Raw genomic sequence first — 23868 nt, 5'->3', positions numbered from 1 at the left:
ACGCGGAGAGAAAGAGAGGGAGGAAGAGAAAGAGAGGGAGAGAGAGATCTCAGTGGGGTGCATGCAGTGTAGGAGGTCAATCCATCATTCTCAAATGAGAAACCACATTTTCTAACTGTGACATACACACACACACACACACAGCTAATTAACCCCTCCTTCCTGATTGTGTTGTGTGGAAAAGGTCATGGCTTCGCCTTCTGTTAGGGTTGCAATTTCACTTGTAATTCTTACGCATCATCGACCCTTATGGTGCAGTTCTAGCAGTGATGTTAGAGTGCACAGAAAGCTGTGCAGGTCCTACGACCCCAATATCCTGGCTGAACAGGAACCTGGGAGGATAAGGCCCAAGTGGAAATGTGACTAACAAGAACAGACGCTTGTAAGTTCACTGGTCAATTACTCAAAGCACGTACTGCATTTGAAAGACTAGAGAGAAAGAATTCTTTGTTAACTGTCAACTCTGGTTTTACAACGTGAAAAATACAATAAAAACAAAATGCAACATTTTGTGAAAACAGGGCACAGAAATTAGCATCCCATGTTTGTATTTTTGTTTATTAGGACTAACCAGCTCGCTGGACTTGATTGATACTGATGCACATATAAGAGTAAAAAATAAATACTGAGATTATAATGTACACAATTGTGACATACAAAACACAATATAAAGTAAAACAAGCTAAAAAAATTATAAAATCCCCATAAAAGAAGAAATACATTTTTTTTAATTTAAACATATAAATCACAAATGGCAAAGAAATGATGTCCAGCCCCAGTCACTATGAGTGAAATCATAATCATAATCATTAACAGATATACACATTTATCTTTGCCCATAATGTAAACTACAAACTATATATGCAGTACAGGAGTTTCCGCTGAAAGTTAACAATAACTCACTCCTTTGTAAACAAAAGCAGTTGTTTATATGTGTAAACAGGCTTTTCCACATATGCTTAGGCCAAGCCTGTAAGCCATTTCATATAAGTAGTCATCTTGCATGCATTTCTTCATTCGACACATGGTTGGAAAAACCATGATAAAACCACGACAATAAAAACTGCAAATATGCCAATTTCATAGTCAATTTATCTAGCTGTACTGAAATATTACAACCTACTCATCACATGACACCAACATACTAACTCTAACTGCTCTCGGTGAGCGCCTTCTGCTATGGCACACGCTTCCTTCTTCAGCCTCCGAATGAGAGGAAACAACTGAGGGAGAGGAGCAAGACTCGGACAGAAAAGACTTCTTGAACATTCATTCACCAAGGTTGCAAACATAACATCCGGACTGTACGCAAACCCTCCCACCCCCCCCCCAAAAAAAAGCCCCCTCGGTAAATCTGCACGGCCTCACATTGTGTCCATTGGTCAGGGGAACCTCGAGCCACTGGCCCCAGAAAAGAGGCCCTGAGAACTGAACTGCACATTAATCCAGCGCAGGCCTGCATGCCGGAGGGGATCAGGTACTTCTGTGGTAAGGTACAAAGATAAGCTGTGGTAAGCACTTGGCAAACAACTGAGGCAGTTGTAGCAGGGAGACGTTTTTTTTTTTTTTTTAACCCTGCGCGACACTCTTTGGTCCCGTACATCGCTTCGACAAGTAGCTACACAACTCGGATACGTAAACAAATGAAAACATAGCCTCGGTATAAGGAAATGTTTGGCAAACATGACATTGTAAAAGTCGTTCTTCTCAAACGGACACTCAAACGTCCAGTCTTCCTTGTTGGCAATGACACTCTATTTTGGCATGCTTCCTGTGCCCATGAGGACAACACTGACGAAATTGTCTTTGAATGTAAAAGTTGGTGGCGCAGCAGGAACAACAGCTCATTCGTTTTCAATGGAAAGAGACCTTGTTGGGAAGGCATTGTGATTAAGTCCATGTGCTGCCACCATTTCTAAAAGAGAGTAGCGTAGAAAGGAAATGGATGTAGATAATGATGATGAAGACGATGATATGTATGTGTGTGTATGTATGTGTGTGTGTGTGTGTAAATGTGTGCCACAGGACTCAGATGTTGGTAAGGACGTCGCTGGTCAGAAGACGAACAGTGAGAGTGCCAGGGAGGTCGCTACTCTGCTGGTTGCCACGGTCGCGCAGATGAACAGTGTGTTGCAGCTGTTGGTCATTGGGGTCGGCCTTAAGAGCCACCTGACCCAGGAAGGAATCTTTGATGATATTGTGGTTCCAAATCTGTCAGCAGAGAAAGAGAGTGGAAGAGGGGGAGAAGAGAATTACAAGAGTTATTACTGAAATGGCAAAAGGAAATGACAAGTAACAGTATAGATACATTTAAATCACACATGTACACACAGAATGAGGGCCTTTCTAAAACCAGACCCTCTCCACTCCTACCACACCACGAGTTTGTATTTCTCAACAGAAAAAATAAATGTATCAGCTCTTTTAAAAAAAATAAAGAACGTTATAAATATTAACACCAAAAATACTGGAAACCGTATTTCTTTCCTCTTCACTCCTTTCAATATGTGCGTGTGGAGCTGAATTTCATGTTTTATTTACGTTCACTTTTCCTTACACGGTAATATGAAGACCCACACATGATGTCTACTTTTTTTTATCCTCAAGATGTTTGAATGCTTTTGCTGTTAATATGTAGGTGCTGAATGGACACAGTCCAGATGGTGAATCCAGACTCGCTGTTGGAGGTTTTTATAACCCATTTCCACTCTGTGATAATTGCTTTAGGATAGCAGTTAATATGACGCTCCTTCCACGTGAAAGCGCAAGCCGAGAGGAGATGAGTAGGGAGAGGATGTAGTGCAGACCTGGGCAAAGTGCGGCCCGTTGGCTGTCCCTGTGCGGCCCGCGGAGGTCAATTGTAAATAAGGAATCAAACGTAAATACCTGTATTTATTATACGGCTCTTCAGAATGTTCCAAAAAGTTCCGTTGATTTGAATGGGCCATCCCAACGTTTGCAGTTTATTTATATTCACTGCTGCGAAAAATGTATGACTGCTGTCATTGGCAACGGGTTTTGTGTGTTCTAATTCACATCTTTCATATCATTCCGCAACGCAAGTAGTCCGGTCATTTAACGTAACTGAAAGTCATTGAAACTTGAAGTCAGAAGGTGGGTTGCTTCGCATTTGCGTGAAGAACTAAACGGCAACAAAATCATTAAAAAGAGGTATTTTGGAGAAATGTCTTCTATTGTTTTGGCAAGTAACCGTATGTTTGCGGGATATTTTTTTATTTCCGTAGGCCTACATTCGTGCGTGTGGGCGTGCCTGCGACCATTTGCGCTGATAAAAATTGATATTACTATTAATTTGTATACTTATACTATTGCATTACAAGCTTGCTCTCGTGTGTGTGTGTGTGCCATGTGTATTGGTCGTCTGGGAACACCTTTAAAACTGCAAAAACATGCTCATTTTCAAAATAGTTTTGGTGAATGTTGATTACATGTTGATTAAATAATGTTGGCGTTTTTACTATGCCTGCACCACATTTTTTTGATAGCCTAAATGCAACATCTACTCTTACCAGTAGCAGTTAATCAAAACCATACAATTTAATGTTTTTTTTTATAAAGAGATACAACTTATATTGAGCAGAATTGAGTTCAGCCTATTGGTCCGGCCCTCCACAACACTCCCACTATCTCATGTGGCCCCTTGGGGAAATGAATTGCCCACCCCTGATGTAGTGGGTGGTTTTGGAAAGGCCCTGGCAGACAGAGAGAGAAACACACCTCTACGAGAACTTCCTCTTTGGCCTTCTTCCTGTAGAAAAGTCCCTTGACATCAAACTGGGGGCTGCACGTGTCCTTGAACACTGGTGAGCGCACCTTCTCTCCCTCACAGCGGATGATCACGTACGGGTCTGAGGCTGAAATCACATGCACACTCCATAAGGACTAAAGTGTGTAGTTGTGTACAATTCACACATATTTTAAATTATATTTTTTCTGCCCATATCAAGATTATTTAGTTAGTAAACCAAACACCAGTGGATAGTGTGGAATGTAGCCTATGTCACAAGCCAAACATTCCATGCAAGATAATCCTTCAACATGTATTCATTATTACTACAGTAATATAATCACATGTGTCCAGAAGAGGGCGCTCTACTCTACCTCCATCTGAGTCCTGGGCCCGGAGTCCATCAGCAGCAATCACATGGACCTGAGTGACCAGCTGAGGGTAACCACACAAGCCTGACCAGCATGTCTGGGGAGGCTCATCTAGCGTCAGCTCTCTAAGGACACACACACACACACACACACACACACACACACACACACACACACACACACACACACACACACACACACACACACACACACACACACACACACACACACACACACACACACACACACACACACACACACACACACACACACACACACACACACACACACACACATCGAGGGGATATGACAGAGGATGATCCAAATCCAGGAGTCAGACTTTTGAGGATAATCTCTAACTTAGATTGTTGTTAAAAATCACATTAGACAAATTTGTATACTTAACCAAATAAGAATGAGGATTCAACAAAATTACCAACACTATATATAGTGTATAGTATATACTATATAGTGACAATATACAGAACAATGAGTTAGACCAATTCCACCACGCATATAAATAAATAGATAAACCTTTGATAGACTCTTCAGAGGTTTATAGAACGTACAATACAGTGCAATACAATGTTTATACAGTGTAATCAATGAGCAGATCATCACCATGGAGTGCCGAGTCAGAGACATCTGGAGAGAGAGCTCAGCGGTGCAGACCCACCTGCAGTCTGCCGGCACGTCGGTGAAGAGACGCAGCAGGAAATTCCCCTGCATGCCGGGGTCAAAGGTCGTGGGGATGATGACGTAACGACCTTCCTTCAGGTCTTGCCGAAGGAACACGCAGCGGGAGTTGATGTAGACGGAGCTGCCCACCTTCTGCTGGGTGATGTGCATGCGATACTTCCTGTTTAGCTCCACCTAGTGGAGAAAAAAAAGGTATCAACCGGTTGCAGATGAATCGGCTATGCAAACACTGGGTCTGTTTATATCACATGGGATCCTCTCACAGCAGTAGCTGATTTGGGAACACTGAGGTAGAGATGAGTGTTCATTGAGCGCTCATAGTGGAGGATGAGTATGAGGAGTCCACTGTAATCAGAGGATATCAGAGCAGCGCACCCTGTGGATGTCGAAACCGATGGCCAGGTTCTCCCCTTTGCCCTCGCTGGGCCGGGCTCTACGGTCTCTCTGCTGGAGGCATATCAACACCTCATCCTCAATCTTCGTCACGTCAAACACATACTAGAGGGAGAAAATAAACAGATACATTATTAATGCAAGTTGATTGGCTCTTTTGAGAGATACAGAGAGAGAGAGAGAGAGAGAGAGAGAGAGAGAGAGAGAGAGACACAGAGAGAGCGCTGTTGTACCTGTGGGTTCTGTAGGTAGGTGGAGAGAGAGAGAGAGATACAGAGAGAGCGCTGTTGTACCTGTGGGTTCTGTAGGTAGGTAGAGAGAGAGAGAGAGAGAGAGATACAGAGAGAGCGCTGTTGTACCTGTGGGTTCTGTAGGTAGGTAGCTTTGTGGTTGATGCAGCCCCCTGAGCGGCTCCGCCGCAGGTCGGCATGGGGACTCCAGGAGCCGTGCACCACCGCCTCCTCCCAGGTCTTGTGGATGCTCAGGTAGGAGGTGTTGATGAGCCGACACAGGATCAGATCGGTGAAGTACTTACAGAAGTCCTCAAAGTTCATCCTAGGGTCAGAGGACAGGATGCATGGGGAGGGGTGGAAAGGCAGGAGGAGCGAGGAGGAGGAGGAGCAGCCGTTAACTTTTGAGGATCATTGAAAAACCACAGGGACAAACACATGGATCACAGGGGAGGGTCTGACACATGGCATGCCACCAGGGATGGTAGAGAACATTCAACAAATTCATCCAGGGGGGGACTAGAGATTCCTAGTGTCAACTAATAAGACCAATATTTGACACATGTACTCACCAGAATTCCCCGTCGTCCTCTACGGTCACTCCCAGCTTCTCTCGCTCACTCTTGCTCACTTTCTGCCACTCTTCAGAACTAGCACACACACAAACAGATGAGGCAGGCAGCAGAGGGGAGGTTGAGTATTAGGCATCTGAAAGCTTTTATGTATAATTAATGTGGTAAGTTATGAGGGCTGCGGCTGGTCTGGAATCAGATTTCGCCTCCTTAATCATTTAAGGCTTGGATGACAGAGCAGGGGCCCCAGATGAGGAGAGTGCGCCGTCTTGATTTTTCAGACATGATTAAGGCTACCTGCTCTACCGCCCGGGGGCTGACATTCAGCAAACTCAACCTGGCCGAAGACCAGTCGATACTCCAGACAATAAAGGCGCCGCACTTTAGTTGGCAAGGAATAAATGCTTACAAACAAGAATTGTGTCATTCTGAAGGCATGATAACAGAGCATTTCCCAATGCTGCTATTTATTTGATTCTTATTTCTCTGCCTCTGGCCTTGTTTATATTCTTTCTTGTTTATCTTGTTATCTTTATCTTATTTAAAACATAAACAAATACAAAAAACACCTGACAAGCAATGGAATGAAGAATATACAGCAGTAGTGGAACATTTCATCTTTTCCTCCATATTACAGAATTACTATAAATCTCAAAGCATTTATTTCGTGACTTGGAAAAAAAAACCACCTAGTGCACCTTTAAGCCCAAGCTGTGTTTATGATAATGCAACCATCAGACAAGGGCTGTGTAGGCTGGGGGCCTAAGGGCTTTGAATGAGTTTCACACATCATGATCTTCCTTGCTTGAGGTTATTAGTGAAATTAGCTAACTCCTGTCATTTATTAAAAGCCACAAGATATTAGTAAGGCAACTAATAATTATAAAAAAAATAATACATTCCCTTCAAAACCATGGTCTATTTCCGATCATTTTCAGATAAGTTTGTGTATGCACATATGTGTGCACTTCTCAGAAGCCCTGGAGACTGAAGATTTGATTTGTTTCCCTGACAACGATTACAGCCAGCAGGTGGCAGTAAACCAGCGTGAGAAGCTGAGATATTCCCACTATGCCAAGCGTGATGAGATCGGGGGAAAGGGTTCAGAGAGCGTGATGACTATAGATCCTGACAGCCTGTGAGCTCCCTCCACTGCTTACTTCTTAGCTTTGACTCTGCACACCCTAGTCACTGCCCGGGCCTTCATGCCAATACATTTCTCTGTTAATAAACGAATCAAAGGGCAGCATTTGGAGCTCAAATTACAGGTCTCTTAACATTAGATTGTTTTTAGTTCATATTGTTAAGAAAGACATTTCACAAAGCACAATTACTGAGTTATCCCAGTAAGAGCACTAAAAAACAAACAAACAAGCACACCATATTTCACTTTGTCCAAGTCCTTGTCCCAAATTTGACAGGTTTTGCTCAACACTTAATAAGTAAGTGTAAAATAAGTTCAAGTCACTTATGCTTGCCTACAGAGTGCTCGATGGTTCTGCTCCCACCTACCTAAATGCTCTTGTAAGGGCAAATGTTACACCCAGGATGCTGCGCTCTTCTAGTGAGCGTCGTTTGGCACTGCCGTCTGTGCAAGTACGGCAGTCCAGACTATTCTCATTTGTAGTTCCACGTTGGTGGAATGAACTACCCAGCACTACCAGAGCAGGGGCGTCCCTCTCTACCTTTAAGAAGCTTTTGAAGACCCAACTCTTCAGAGAGCACTTCCCGTCCTAACTGGCACTTCGACTAGTGCGTAACTTGCAATTACAGCAGTTACACTTCTGCACTCTTTCTTTCTTTTTATTTCATTTTGTTATATTTCTAATGTAAAGTATTTATTTATTGTTACACCAGGTTCTATTGCTCGTAGCTTGAATATTCTCTCCCTTGTACGTCGCTTTGGACAAAAGCGTCTGCTAAATGACTAAATGTAAATGTAAATGTAAACACAGATATCCAGCCAAGGCAGACACCTGCTCTTGTTTAACACCCTCCTGCACTCTAGGGGGCAGTGTCCTCACCTGTCACTCCAGGGCCCGTTCCACTCCCTCTCTCCCCAAGGGTTCCTCATGCGGATCATGGAGAGCTTCTCAGACTTGAAGTAAGCCAGCAGACCATGGCCCAGCCTCACCTTGCGCACGTCTGTCACACCGTAGGCGTGACCTTTCACCAGGCCGCAGGACAGACGCGCCTCCATGTCGGCAGAAGTGGTTGCCTAGGAGACAAGGAGGGCCAGGCGGCTATTCTTAGAACCTCTTCCTTCTTGCGCCACTACGACGTGAACCACATGACTTTGTCTTGCAATTGTTTTGTGTGTACAGGGGGGGGGAGTGGACAAATGTTGGATTCTCAAGCGTCTGTTTAATTGAGCGGAGGCAATTGGATTTGCTAATGAGCAGGCTGCCAGCGGAGCTCAGATGGAGTTACGCTATGAAGCTCAATTAGCTGTGCTGACCTTGTCCGTCTTGCCAAAACACACCTGTCAGCTCCAGCGGCCTGAGTGCCAGGCCTCAGGAAATTACAGGCTACTCACTCACTCACACCAATACACAATACTGCAGTAAAAGGCCTGTATAAAGCAGTCAGCAAAAAGAACAAGAAGAATATAGCTGAGACCCAAAACACTAAAATTACCTCTAACCACCCAATCACACAAACAACCACTTCCTCCAACACTGTGCTAGCAACTGAAGTGACAAACTGTAGGGTTCTCCACAGAGTGCGCTAAAATAATAGAATATTTAATGTATGCAGACGTTATATGCAACACATAACCCCCTGTGTTGCCATCAGACTTAGCTACATTGAACAGTCATACTCAGGCATAACAGACATAAAAGGCATAACAGGCACAACAGGCACAACAGGCATAACAGACATACTCAGACATAACAGACATACTCAGACATACTCAGACATAACAGACATACTCACAAGCACACACAGCAAACATGCAATGAGGCCCTCCTCACTAAGCTGATGCCGTGTGTTGAGATGCTCTACAGGGCCACATGGACGATGGTACATATAGTAGACTGCTTCTGTGTGCTGTCCCTCTGTCTCTGGTGTGTCCCTCTTACCCGTATGGAGCAGCTGATGAGTCCGCCACGGTTGTGGACCTTCAGCACACGCTCAAACAGCTCGTTACAGGCGGCCTCGTCGGTGGAAAACTGCCCCTCATCCAGGTCCATGGGCTCAGAGACACCCCCCGTAAAGTCCACCAGTGCATCGGCCGTGTTTCCTCCATCCAGCGCTTCATAGCAGCCGTACAACCTGATAGTAAGGGACAAACAAGGCTGTATATTGTGATGGATTCTGACTATTTAACTTGAATATTTTCACAATGTGTCACCAAGCTGATTACAGTTATTCTATTTAAAGTTCTACCTATATACATCCAAAATAAAACTATGTTGCGCTCACTTCATTACTGTTCAACAACTTGCAAACTAGGCCACTGACTTACTTGGCATAGGCCTTCTCCACCAGGGCACTCCAAAACTCATTGCTGTCATTGGAGTGGCAGTAGACCAGGTTTCCGTCAACGGTCGGCAGCCGGTCATCAATAACCACGTCCACCCACTCGCCAAAGCGCCAGAACCGGAAGTGGAAAATTCCGGCATAGGATTGCGGCTTTTCCGTATCCCACTCCTGTTCCTTCCAGTCAGGAATTACCTGAAAACACAAACATGGTGTGGCAGAAGTGCTTGTCATCATTGGGAAGAGCACGTAGATCTGATGTTGTGTTATTTCCACAACCTTGCATGGTGAGCAGTCTCGCTTGCCTATGGCCCCAGTCAACCCCAAAGAGTTACACAATGCACTCGCCTCAGTGTATGAGACAAAAGCAATTAATGAGAAAGTGGGCTATTGAATGATGAGTCGCCGGCGTTCAATACAAAGCAGACAACTATTACTATGTCAATCCTTAAAGCATGTGAGTTCAAAATGGCATTCTGTGTATACAAACCTGAAAACTTTGCATCTACATTAGTTTTAGATAACCTGACATCAGAGACAACATAAAACTTATGAAGTCTCTCATCCACATCATACATGTAATTCCCTCAGCCCTTTACCTCATACACAAGTACACCAGGTATAAACCTCTAATTGGCTGCAAACACCCTTCGGGAATCCCATTCGTTTCAGATTTCTTTTTCTTTACGTCATTAGCATCCGTTGCCTAGCACTCCAACACATGAACACACAGACACACCACCAAGCGTGAATCCCTGTTTCCCACTGAAATTATTTGCTCTAGACACATTCCACATACACACCCACACGCCCACACACACATGTACACACAAAGAGACACACATGAACACAGACACACACACACACACACCCTGCTGCATGATGTGACACAATCAATAACGTCCCAAACTAAATGAGCCTTTCTGCCCTCGGGAACTAATGGGAGGGAGACAGCGACGGGGGTAGAGCGGGCGGGTGGGGATTGGAAAAACAGGCAGAGAACGAGCGCCAGGGATCCATTCAGACCAGCCATCGCGTCGGAAAAGCATCGTCCTGCACTGCCTGCTGCCGCTGAGAGAGAGAGAGTAAGCAAGAGAAGAGAGAGAGCCATGGTCTCGGAGTTGGAGCTGGCCTTTGTGGAGGACCTGCAGCTGACGAAGATAATGCGCCTGCGGGCGCAGTCGCTGCAGCAGAAGAGCCAGAAGAGGCAGGATGGCGAGCGCCTGCTGCTGCCCTACGAGGGCGTCTACCGTCTGGACTTCTCTACGCAGGACCTCACCTTCTGCAACTGGAGCGTAAGCATGAAGGGCCCTGGGCGCCTGTCGGTCACCGGCATCTCGCAGCTGTGGACGCCGGACCTGACCAACCTGATGACGCGGCAGCTGATGGAGCCCACCGGCCAGTTCTGGCGCTCGGCCGGGGACCCCGACGAGTCGCCGCTCAAGTGCCTGGAGGCCGACATCCAGGAGTTCGGGGAGCGGATAGCCGAGCTGGCCAAGGTGCGCAAGACGATGTACTTTCTGCTCGCTTTCAAGGAGGGTGCCCAGAAGGCCAACATCAGCTGCTCTGTGATCTTCAAGCCCAACTCAGGTTAGCCACCAGAACTAGAGCCAGAACCCTAAAATGGGCTCCTGCAGTCCAGCTCAACGGGCACAGTTCACAGCTAGTAAACCACTATGGCTAAGGCTCATAACGTCCATCTGCTTCTGCTTCTGCTTCTGCTTCTTTAGTAATACCCTTTCAGTACAGATTTCCACAAAAATATTGCCAGCTATGCCTGTTAAAAGTGTACTGTGAAAATTACTTTATAATGCTTTTAAATGATCCTACTTTAGTTTATTTGTGGTAGCAGTACCAAAATATTTTAATTTGTGCTTGACCATACTTGAATCTTGAATTTCCTGTTCCTGGGTGAGCGCAGTCTAATCTGATATTAGACTGCAATCTAATATTAATCAGGCTGATTCAGACAACTCGAACAACTTCATTTAATTTCATTAATCCAAGGACCTTTCCTGATGTAAATTAAAAAAAAAATGTATTTGTGTAATTCTTGTACAATGCCAAAGCAATTGTCATGACAGCAATGTATGGCTATATACACTGTAGGAGAGTAATGTATACCTAAAACAGAAACCATCAGAGAATATGTAATGTTCGACACTGCTAATTAAAAGACTATTTTTCTGTCTCATCCTCCTTTCCGTGGTTTACGTGCAAGTGTCTGTGTGTGTGTGTGTGTGTGTGTGTGTGTGTGTGTGTGTGTGTGTGTGTTTGTGTGTGTGTGTATGTGCACACATCCTCTGCTATGTAGGGTGCAGTCTGACTCCCCTCTCCCAGCCTCTGATTAGTGTATAGAGGGTCAGCAGCTTTGCCATCACTAGCAGCCAGCAGCTCAGAGATCAATCGTTACTTGTTGTCATCATCCTCAGGCTGACACACTGGGGACATACTGTCCCACTCTGGAAACAGACGGCATCTCTGCAGGACCAATTACAAATATGCATTAATAAATACCAAACAGCTCAAATACACTGATAAACGGCAGATTCTGAGTCAAGTTATGAAGTCCTTGACATTTCCCCCGGCTGTTTGTTGAACTAGATGCTAGTTAGCTTATTGATACAAGTGATTGACGAACAAGGCGCCCTGCATAACTCTGTGATGCAACCTTCACCTCCTGAACTGGCATCAATACTGTTGTTGACAACAAACTAAACACATGGCCATGACACTACTATTCTTAATCAGTGCACACCCAAAACAAGTGCGAGGATGTAAGTAAGCCCACTTACTGTACATGCTGGAAGAATGCTAAAAAGGCTACAGATTGCCTGACTGAAGTATATGCCAGAAAGACTCTTAACATCAACAGACAATTTGGTGCAACACTGAATGTTAAAACTGCCTGTTCCCCAGGTTGCAGCGAGCCTCCTCTCAGCCATGCTTAAAAGCACACTGTGGCACTGCTTGCGCTCCACGGCGCGCGTGTGCTGATGACGAAGCCTCTACTGGCGCGTGTGTGTGACAACGACAGGAGGGCCACGGAGGATGTGTGCCTCCGCTTTACGGACCCGCTAAAGAGACGCCGCTAATGAGACCCCGGGAGGGAAGGAGGGTTCTGGAAGAGGAGGAATGCACACAGGAGCCTCGGGAGGTAGAGATAGAGGAAAGAAGGGTGGAAGACTGAGGGGCACATATACGTCAGAGAGAGCAGCGTAAACAGTAGCCACTTCTCCAGTCTGTAGAAAGTGCAAACGGTTAGTACATCTGCCCCAGAGAGAGAGAGAGAGAAGGAGGAAAATAACTAAATAAAGATGGCAGGTTTAAAGGGGGAAGGGGAGGAGGGAGTGAAGGGGAAGAGTTTTAATGAGAATGTTTAATAATACTTGGAAACCTGCACACACACATACACACATACACACACACACACACACACACACAAAGACACACACACACACACACACACACACACACACACACACACACACACACACAGGTTAGTGGGACGATCTGGGAGGCTATACTAAGCCCTGAATCCCAACTCCAGTGACAAAACATTTTCCACTTCAACCAACACATCTCCACAACAAAGCATTCCCAGTAGTCCCAGAGGTGGGTAGGGATCTTAGCTTGGAACTAATAAAGGATAAACTACTGCTTGAGGTCACAATTCTGAGAACCATAGTAACCTCATTGTGAGGTTGCCCTGGGCAATAATACTGATCCAAAATGGAACCCAATAAGGCACTGCTCACACCATCTTGCATCAGCTATTTCCACTGAGAAGAATAAAAGCCTGTATCTTTTTCTCTGACTGAGCCAGAAGCTGAATAGAATTCTTCACGAGGCACTGCCACAGAGACAAAACAAGATGAGTTCAAGGAAATAAGTGGCAATCTGTCTTCAGTCTGAATACAAATACACTCAGGAATTCATGCAATTTATTTTCTGAAGCAACTGCAAGACATCTGGAAAGGTTCTATTCAGCCCAGATTCTGATTCAGCAGGGGACTTCATCTCGCATTAGCAATGCAGCGATACATTTGTGGTCTTACAAAACATGATAAGGTTTTCTCAGAGGAGATCTTCTGCAATACAGCTAGGCTGTGTGTGAAAATCTACAATGCAGTGACAAAGTTTGTCAGCCTCAAGAATTTTAAACATCCAACATTCTTCAACAAGGAATATCTTTGTTGCGAGCAGATCATGTCACTTGAATACAATGCCCAAACATTGGGCTGGGTTCATTTAGTGCACAAAGTTACCATAGTTACCAAAGTGTGTGGCGGGCCCCCGGGATGCGGGGGTTGGACACGGGTTCCAGGTGAAAAAACAACTACAGGTCAAATTTTGTATGGCAGTGTCTCTTATATATCCTATATCCTATAAGGAACACATCTGGTGATGAGTTTATAGCCTACTTTGTAATTGTATAAGGGCCTACCGTTTAGCCTATGTGTTAGAAAGGATAGTAACTTAACGGACATGTGCTTTACATGAACATTGTATGGACTGATCACCCAGTGAGTAGTTCAAAATGTTTAAATGTTTTAAACAAGAGCTCTGATCTAATAAAGTTAAATATGTCTAAATGCTATACTATTTCAGGTTAACTAATTGAGGAAGGGGGGCACATTTTTTCCATTGTCAGAGCCTGTCACTGCCTACAATGAAACAAATCTGATTAATAATGAATGAGAACGCATACACAGTAGGTGTTGTCTGCACCAGAGAACAATGGACTGACCTGCATATCAAACATTTGAGGTATTTGAGGTAGCTGAGGTATTTGAAGAAAACATTGCACAAGTTGGCTTCACAAACACACACACACAGACACACACACACACACAAAGGTGATAAATGTAAATGGGAGAATGAAGCTCCAGGCCTGCACTGCGGACTTGGATTCCCTCTCCCCCGTGTGTCATTAGGACACTCAGAGAACACACAGCGCAGCAGCTGCTTCCTCTGCAGGCGACCGATGGCAGGAAATGGACTCCTGACAAACTTGCTCTCCCTGGGCTCACACGCCCACACGACATGGGAGCCACGCTGCACTTGGTAACGGAAACAGGCTCCGCGAAACACAGGCTGGCTGGGATTGTTCTGCCTTTGAAAGAGAGGATGTGCACGAACACAAGACTTCCTCAAACGTATTTATGAAGTCGATGCTACACTTCGGTCTGGCCAAGACCCATGTCAGTTTATAGAAAATGAAACGGGTCCTAACATATTGGTCACCAGTAAATCTGTTATTTTTGGGGAAAGGCATTACTAATCAATATTTTTTACCCATTGATCTATGTTGTGGATATAAACATCTTAATTAGTGAGAGCATCCATAATGTATGCTACTTCTACCACTGGCCAACCGATTTTATGACATGGCTATTGTGGACACTGGAGACTGGGGGTGGTGCACATGGAAAAAACAACTCATCATCTACTATGAACTACGAACACCATGCTCACTGGAGAATCTGTGATTCATGGAAATTGTGTTTCAGTATTTCTTCACTCTTCTGTTTATTCTCTTCTTCCGTCTGTTCTATAGTTGGTATTTCACTTCTTCTTTCAGTGAGATTGAGGGCTTCCTAGTACTAATGTCAAGACCCCTCCTTAGAGGTATCATTAACTTTTATTGACATTTGGCCGCTTCAGTAATCCTCCATTACAAAAACCCATACAGTGAGAACCTGCAAAGTCATCCACATCCAGCACACGCACCATATCCTTGACCAATCCCAAAACCAGGATAAGGCTGTCTACTTATAAACACATGCAGTGTTAACACAAAAGCAATGTCTCTCTCTCTCTCTCTCATGCATACACACACACACACACACACACACACACACACACACACGGACAGACGCACACAACCCTCACAAACTCATACATGAATTACCACTTCCCCTTACTGGGAGCAGATACTGCTGCTATGGCAACACATCCCAAAAACAGATGCATCAACACACTGTAGTAACACATAAGGACCCACACAGTGTCTTTGGCCTCAGTTCAGTCACACCCACACGGATAAAAGCACACCCGACACACAAACACACAACCGAAAAATCCATCCACATGACTTACTTACTTTCTGCCACAGCGACTCTCTGGAAGCCAAGCTCGAGCACGCTGCCACAAACCAGCAGTTACCCAGCTGGCCCTGGTGCAGGTCGTGAGCGCTGATCCCATCCACAAACAGGTGCGGGTCATCACACAGCTCCTGACAGAGACAGAGAGAGGGGGGGGGGGGCAGCAGAGTCACCACAGGGGAGAGAGATTGTACATCACAAGGTCCACACTAAATAGATGAAAGGTAACTAAATGAGTTGTAGTATCTGTTTTACACCATCCAGAACCACGTGTAGTCAGGATCCTTTAGCTTTCATGGTTCCATGGTTTTCCCAGGAATATCCCCACAGCACAGTGCCAGGGCATGTTTTGGCTGGTGCCCATGACTGACACCACAAGAACAGATAATAAGCAGGTTACACCCAAACATGCACACGTTGGGGGTGGGACACGCCCAAACCGCTCAGGGCTTTGCAGAGGGACGCTGTAAGCACAGCTTAATCGACTTACGCCTTCAAACAGAGGTGGAGGCAGGTCAGGAGGTACCTGGCTCTCACCTCACACAGGAAATCAAAGAGGGAAGTGAATGACAGGACAACTCTGGAGGACAACTCTGTAGAGAATTCACACACACACACAGGCAGATCATCTGAAGCAACCTTTGCTGTGCACACATCCGAGTATGAACAAGGCTGGAGGAACACACACACAAAGCACTTAAACATCACATGGAAACCACATACTGAGGCTTTTCAGATCATCATTAGTCGGTGTGCAAGGATGACTAATACAGTGCCCTGACCATGGCCAATCCCCATGTCTGTTACTGACCACAAGCACAAACAAAGCAACTGCAAAACAGAATAAATTATGTTCTCTGAGTGTGCTGTCAGCCACTTTCAATAACAGCAAGTCCTAAATGTGAATATCAGCGATCATAATGTCATTTCTGATTGTCCATGATGCACTGCTTTTTTATCATTTGCTTCCTTCCTCCTCCCTAATGGTCTCCCTGGAAGCCTGACAGAGTCAGTGGGAGCGTAGGCGGCCGCCTCGTTCTCCACGCTCGTCCCTCACTCCTGCCCTCTCACACACACTGGCCGTCATTGTCGCACAGTGGACCAGTGGAACAGCACACACATGATCCTCACTTCATGGTGCTTCAGACAAGACCTTTTACTGCCAGACAATTCTCTCCCTCTTTCTTTTTTTTTCTCTTTTTGTCTAACCCACGCTCTCTCTTTCACCTTCATAGACTGAGAGGAGACTGCCCAGTACAGCACAGTAGCAGCTGTGAAACTGACGACAAAAGAGTGACTATATGCTCACTAAGGGAGTGACTATATGCTCACTAAGGGAGTGACTGCACGCACACTATAAACAACTGTTACCCTGTGCCGCCTTCAATACATATTTAAGCTCTGACTGAGCTGCTGTAGTGCTGAAGTGTTTTTGGTGTGTATATTAGTCATGACTTGATTTGCTTGTAGAAACCAGAGTTATGCCATCCAGTCGTCTGTAGTTTGGCAAATCTTAGCTCTACATGTCTGATTAGCAGGAAAGCCCTACTGATGTATGGCTCCAAGATGAACCACAAATGGCTAACTTCTTTTTTTTCCTTTTTTTTCATATCCAAACCAAAACTCACAAAACCTCCAAAGTCATAACAGACATTCAATAACACAGACAAGTATCCAAAACCCTTTCGAATCTGGAGCCAAACAACTGAGCAAAAAATATGGTCCGACATATAGGCAATGGGTTTAATGTCTCATTCCAACCAGTCACAGTTGGCCAGATCATCTCAAAGTGCACCAGTGTAGATTAATGGGTACAAATACTGTTTCTTTGTCCATCTATTGTGCTGCTAAATCAGACCTAGGAAGCACGAAGGAAGTATTAAGTACAACTACTGTGGTAACAGGAAGTATTAGGAGAGCAATGCATCCTGTCTATGTAACATATACACAGCTGCTGTTGTTTCACATCCAGTTCCATTGACTGATGATATGGTGATTTGGGCTTCTAGGAATTCTTCGGACTCTGATTTGTGAGTCCATGTGCTTGGGGGAGGGTTTTTGGAGGGAACACCGAAAGGGATATATTGGTCCACCTGTTGAGTTCGGTAACAAAGCTCTGTCTACAGTACTTATCCACCTTTAACACACACAAACACACTCTACTGCATTTAGAAAAACCCAACCCTAACCCATGATATACTTAGCAATTCTGCTGCCATTTCATTGTGTGCATTAGATATTCCCAAAGAAACATACGTTTGTTGACATAGTTGACAGCGACTTCAGCTGACAAAATACCCAGAATGCTGTGTGCCCATGTCATACGTCCAAAATGCCCTGACATTGCACTAAACTGCTTGACTGTTGTGCCTGGCAATATTTGTGTCGGCACTATCTTTATCGCAGTATGACTCTTGACTGTTGGTAGAAGCCTCTGTTCACTTGTTTTCTGAAGAGAATACAAAAAGGAATCGTTAATGTTTAGATTTTAGAGAGAATATCTTTCTATTCAATGCCACTGTGCAGGAAATATCATGCTGTTGCCCGGCCAATTAACAGCCAGTTTCTCACAGCCTAACTGATAACACCAAAACAACAAAATGGCAGCAGGCTCATAGAGTGTGTTGGGGATTAGCCATTTAAGTTCCAAAATGTGTTAGGTCTGAGGTTTCGCTTTAATCACCACACCTTACTCAGTACTGCAGCTTACACCAGATATGTCTTTTTATCCTGATGTAGCAGGGCACCTTGAAGACTAAATCATCTTGAAAATAAAACGAAAAAATCGAACGAAAACGTTGTGACTGGATATCCCTTTCACACCGGATGAGACTTCTATTACAATATTACTGATGCAATCATGTGTCACACTGAAACCCTTATTTATGCCCTCATCACCACTCTAGAGACTGGACATCTCTCTCTCTCTCTAAATATGTGGATATTAAAGGCATTTGGAGCAAACGCCTATGTACACTGATGGAGATCATTTCCAAGCACTGTTAATGACTTAAGAATATATGAATCAAGTGCCTTGTATTAATATATTCCTTGTATGAATCATGTGCTTATGAAAGCAGGAACATGGCTTTTCTGTGTGCGTGTGTAACTTAGATTATTAGGTGCCACTTAGTCTGCATATGTACAAGAGCATGTTTAGACCAGAGGTGATAAGAAGGGTCGAACTGTGCTTCTTCCAATCTTGTGCAAAACTTCCATCCTTGCCTCGGACGTCAGAAATCCACCACGTGGTTATCCCTGCTGAACGCTAAACTTCTGTCTATATAAACCTTGTGCGATGTGTTTATCATTGCTTCACTTTCAGCCTTGTGCTGGGAGTGAGCCCGATTGCAATTGTTGTTTGTCTAATAAATATACTTATATGCAGCTCCGGAGTCCTGAGGTAACTAGGGTGAATTTTCACCTATCATGTACACAGTGATGACACATTTGCTCATTGTGATGTAAGGGTGGAGAAACAGCCCACAGGAAGCAGCACATGAGAGTAGGAAGGCCTTCTCATGCAAAACAGCACTTGCAATTCACATTGCTTTAGGGGGACAGTAATAACACATTCACTTATAAAACATTATTTATTGCTTATTTTGAGGTCAAACTATAGTATCACAATAACTCTTCTTCCTGATAGTAATGGAAAGTAGGAAAGGCTTCACAGTTGAAGCATCACCCTGCTCACGATGGATATTCCCATACTGTTCAATGTAACTGACTAAGAACTAGAAGAAGCAATGGTCTGAAGTTCAAGTACAGATGCTGTATAAGTGACCCCTACCCAAACCCACATGTCTGTTCCTCTAAAGAGCAACAGTCTCTAAATGATAAGATCATGACCTCGACAGCTAACCACAAAGGCTTGTTTGATAACTCTCAAAGGCTGAGAGCTTCTTAGCTTATCAGAGGAAATGAGACAAAAGGAATTGGTACATTTGGCTCCGAGATTAAAAAAAAACATGTGATGTCTACAAAGGAAATATCATTGTTTTAAAAATCAGAGGGTGGAAACTCCTTAAGTTCCATCTGTCGAAACTAAACTGCATACACTGCCACAGGGCTTGGATTCCGTTTGGTCACTGCAACTGATCAACTACCCAAACTTAAAACTTTTAAAGAATGTAAACATTTGGGTGAGATCACTAAGATACGTGTCCCTTTGCACGGCAGTCTGTTTGTCTTTGCCTCTACCTCTGACCTGAAACACTAACACACCGGTATTTGAACAGGGTTGGGATTCAGTGGCTGCCAAAGTTTCAACTGCCCCTGTTTTCTGCCATTTTGACATATCCTGTTTGTGTACCACCGGTTTCCCTGTGTGAACATTTAAAACATGTGTAACAAAAAGGTCTCCCAGATGAAGAGAGGTGACATATTGCGCGCCACTGTTAGTCGTGACCCGAGCCAAAGGGCAAGGAAAACCAAACAGTCCCCTTCCAATCATAAATGAGCGGATTGTAAATACACTTGATCTCAGGTCTGAATGGTTGGATGAACAATTTATGGGTGCTATTTTTAAGAGCAAGCCCTGGGTAAAGGTCGAGGACTCGTGCAAACATGCACATTTAAAGATGACCACTCACTTACCTACCCAATCCACTTTGTGAACCCAATACTCTTCAAATGGTCTGATCTGATCTGATCGACCATTTTAACTTGTTAAATGTGCCACCCTTCAAATAGATAATAATAACATGATGTAAAAAAAACAAGCCTCTGGGCCAACAGAAAGCTTCCCATCGGGGGAACGGGAGCACACTCACCTTTGGCCTCTTCCAGTGGACTCTGCCGATGCGGTTCCCCTGGTAGAACAGGGACTCGTCTGTCGGAGCGAAGAGGGGGTCCTCAAACAGACTCCCGTTCTGTTGGCACTGGCTTTTCAAGGCCGAGTACTGCTGGCCCTCAAAGCCCTTGATCGAGGAAAACATACTGCCACCTGTGAGGCAACAGACAGACGGCAGACACGTGTCTAGAGCAACTCGTGCTTTGGGGTTCCCCTGACAGTGAGGAGCACTAGAAACACACAGGCCACTCTCTAGCCTGAGTTTTGAATGGCTCTGATAAAACAGAGGAACTTCCCCGGAGAGAAACATGCTCAAGTGTTGTTCTGGTTGGCTACAACTGTGGGTTTTTCCCCCAAGATTTTTCCTCTTGCCAGTGTGGGAGCCCACACATTTTAGTTTTGGCATGACATGCACCCTCTTCACTACATGTTTCCAGCATTTCAGCAAAAGCCAGCGATGCACCACTTCTGAACAGGAAACCAAGCGGTACACAAACCAGGTAAAAGAAGAGAACGACCGCTACAGTTCTGCAGTATGGGAAAGATATTTCCGGGGTAATTTTAGGGTCTACGGGAACGCTGTTTCAGATATCATACCAAAAATCTAAGATCTGCACTTACATATTCAACAGCACTGAAGCTTTTAGCTATTTACTACAGATGAATCCCAGTGTCAGCTGACCACAAGATAATGGGCATTAAACATTAATCAATTTTGTATTTTATTTTATTAAGATGACAGATCAAGACACAATACATGCAGAAACCTGTGCTGTATTCTGTAATGGGCCAAACTTAGGCGTCATATGAACAGTCACTGATTCAAACCAGGGCACTCTCTGTGGTGTGTCCATAATTAGAGACATTCCTGGGGAGAGGAGGATAATGTGTTTTTTCTCTCTGAGCAGCTTCCATTTTATACCGTTTCCTTGACTAGAGAACGAATTCATTGTCTCCACTCTTGACATGAACTGCAGTCAAGAGACAAGGGTGAGAAAAAGTGAAGGAAAACTTTTTGCAGCTCTACAGTATTATTAATGTGTGCTAATGCATTTCCGTAGAGTAATTCAGATATGTTCATCAGAACTGATGAGGAAACAACGTTAGGATTATGTTGCCTTTCAGAAGTGCTAACTCCAGACACTTATAAGCAGGGATACAGAGTAACTAATGACAGCCAGGTGTTCTGGTAATGTGGTTAGTCGTAGAGACAATATTTTATAGAGCCTGTTCTTCAAATATAAATTGAAACTACTCTGCGGAATATGTTTACAGATGGGTTTTGTGCTAATACTTAAAGAAGACTGGAGTTTCAGGTTCTAGTGGAATCTGAAACCTAAACAAGTATTACATCAGTAGTAGAGTAGCAAATCTGGCATGTATAACTGCAAGGAGAGTTTGTAAACAGAAACTTAACACAAGGCTAAAATAGTCAAGGTAAATGATCAGTCTCTGTGTTTACATTAGAAGACTGTCTGGCTATAAGTCTTATTGGCAAGTTTAGCATCCTCTCCTCCTTGGTCCTACGGAGACGTGCCTAAGGTCATCTTATGCTCTCTTATTTACTGTGGTGAAGCCTAATTATAAAGACCAATACTTCCGAAATCAACTCCTTGAGCCAGAGAGGTCCTCTGGGGTTGAGCTAAGAGCTATTGAGTTCCTGCTCTCACTGATCATGTGCCTGTATTGTGTGCTTGTATTCGAAGGCTAATAACCTGAAGCCGTAACCATGGCTATAAAATCTTAGCAAGGGGGTGCCCTGGGTGGACAACAGCCAACCAGCTTTACATTTACATTCTGCAATAGCACTGTCTACTCCTCATGACCATTTGGCTTTCACTCACTGTTATCAAATCAAGCAAACGCTAGTGACATGCATTACTGTACAAGAGAAACTGTAAGGGTAACCACAACACTGAAGCGTACTCCAGTGCCATCCATCAAAGGGGGTCCACTGCTACTATACCGCAACGTTATGGATACAATCCCATCTGGATACAAATCAAATCTGACCATAAGATGTAGCCTACGTTACGTTTCATGTCAGGGTGCAAGCTCTTACTAACTAGATATGTGAATGCTTATTTTTAATACCTTAAGTGAGAGAATGCTGAATTTTAGGGGATCGACAATGTGTTCGTCCAAACAGCATTGACGACAGAGACAAGCATGCCAAAAACGATTAGCTGAACCGTGAACGTGTACAATATCATCCACAAATATGTAATACAAGAGGTGGAGAGGCACCGAAAGATTGCCAATCTGAATGTGTGGGAAGAAAAGTGTTATAGGTGAGCAGAAGATATGCTGCACAATGCTAACAGTAAAATAGTGTTGTGCCTCGCTGTGAGGTATCTTGTAGACTCACCCCGTTCCTTATTCCACTTTTAGCCTATGTTTCCTCGTCCCTCGGGGAAATCCGACAACGGCCTTTGCGTGGTCCCAAAGCTGCTGCCTGTTCTGCAGTGCGAGCCGTCTTCCCTTCTGTTCAATTTGTTTTTGCTTTTTTTTACCCACAAGGGAGGAGCCCGCTTGCAGAGTCTTCCACAACTGAGCATGTGCTATTTCCTCGGAATTACGCTGTCTTTACACTTTAAGATAAAATCGAGGACGGGGCGTAATTGGCCATATTTGCTGGACATGTTACGCTCAGATTTGTTTACTCACGCTTTAAATGCACCTTGCAGAAGCCTTCATTTCGCGAACTCAATTACAAATAAGATCCACATGAGAGCCAGTAGAACTATACAAATCTTATTTCATCAGCGGCAAAACCATACCAATCAGTTGACCATTAGGGTGACTAGGGTGGGCTAATTGAAAACAAATGTTACAGCCTCCCAGCAAAATGTACACGTTTCGAACGGACGAGTAACGACTGGCACTGACGTGTAGTGACATTTAAACGACAGAACTAACAGTGTTACTGCAAAGGCTACCTTATGGCAGTAGAGTGCGACCTCTTGTGGTGAGAATTATGTATTTCACGATTCGGTAATTCTGCTGTTAAAATAGACTCTCCGGTCGTTTTTCGATTGGCATTCAACATGACACAATGACACTGATTCTACTGTAATTTTACTGATTCAAACTTGATAGAGCACATAGGTCTACCTCACTGTAGGCTGCAACCACTAATAGCCTATGGACTTATAAAAGGCTAGGATTGCAGACTGTGGCCTCAGTTGCCATTCGTCACAACTGCCGTCACAATCACTCTAGGGAATTACTAGGTCTCCAAATGCGCAAAATATTGCCTAGATCACTTTGTGTAAATCATCTGAAACACAATTTAGAGTTGCTAACATTATTTTTAAACATTTCTGGTAGGTAGTCTAATCGGGCTAGGCTACGAGACAAATTAAATCTGGCGAGAGAAGCCAGTAATCTGGCTTCATGTGGGGCCATATTAGTAGGACCCAGGTCATAGTTCTCATTAGTCTATAAATAACTTACATAGCAAAGGTGAG

General features: G+C 44.2%; 2 protein-coding genes across 2 annotated transcripts; one reads left to right on the top strand and one right to left on the bottom strand.

The window, feature by feature from the left end:
• Positions 1-507: 507 nt before the first annotated feature.
• On the bottom strand, positions 508-23285 carry capn5a (calpain 5a). The gene is made up of 13 exons (XM_012836244.3): positions 22767-23285; positions 20379-20551; positions 15603-15734; positions 9483-9691; positions 9097-9289; positions 8038-8231; positions 6014-6091; positions 5571-5766; positions 5194-5316; positions 4796-4992; positions 4123-4244; positions 3739-3875; positions 508-2211 (listed from the first exon to the last, which is right to left on the bottom strand). The coding sequence occupies exons 2-13, from the start codon at positions 20541-20543 to the stop codon at positions 2029-2031; spliced, it is 1929 nt and encodes a 642-aa protein (XP_012691698.1). The 5' UTR covers positions 20544-20551; positions 22767-23285; the 3' UTR covers positions 508-2028.
• On the top strand, positions 10520-11225 carry ompa (olfactory marker protein a). Its single transcript, XM_031573469.2, has one exon. It carries the CDS (start codon positions 10606-10608, stop codon positions 11089-11091), a length of 486 nt encoding a protein of 161 aa, XP_031429329.1. The 5' UTR covers positions 10520-10605; the 3' UTR covers positions 11092-11225.
• Positions 23286-23868: the final 583 nt, after the last annotated feature.

This window comes from Clupea harengus, chromosome 9 (assembly GCF_900700415.2).
Source record: "Clupea harengus chromosome 9, Ch_v2.0.2, whole genome shotgun sequence".
Classification (NCBI taxonomy): domain Eukaryota; kingdom Metazoa; phylum Chordata; class Actinopteri; order Clupeiformes; family Clupeidae; genus Clupea; species Clupea harengus.
The sequence above is the reverse complement of the archived record's forward strand: the minus strand, read 5'-3'. Positions and strand labels throughout refer to the sequence as shown.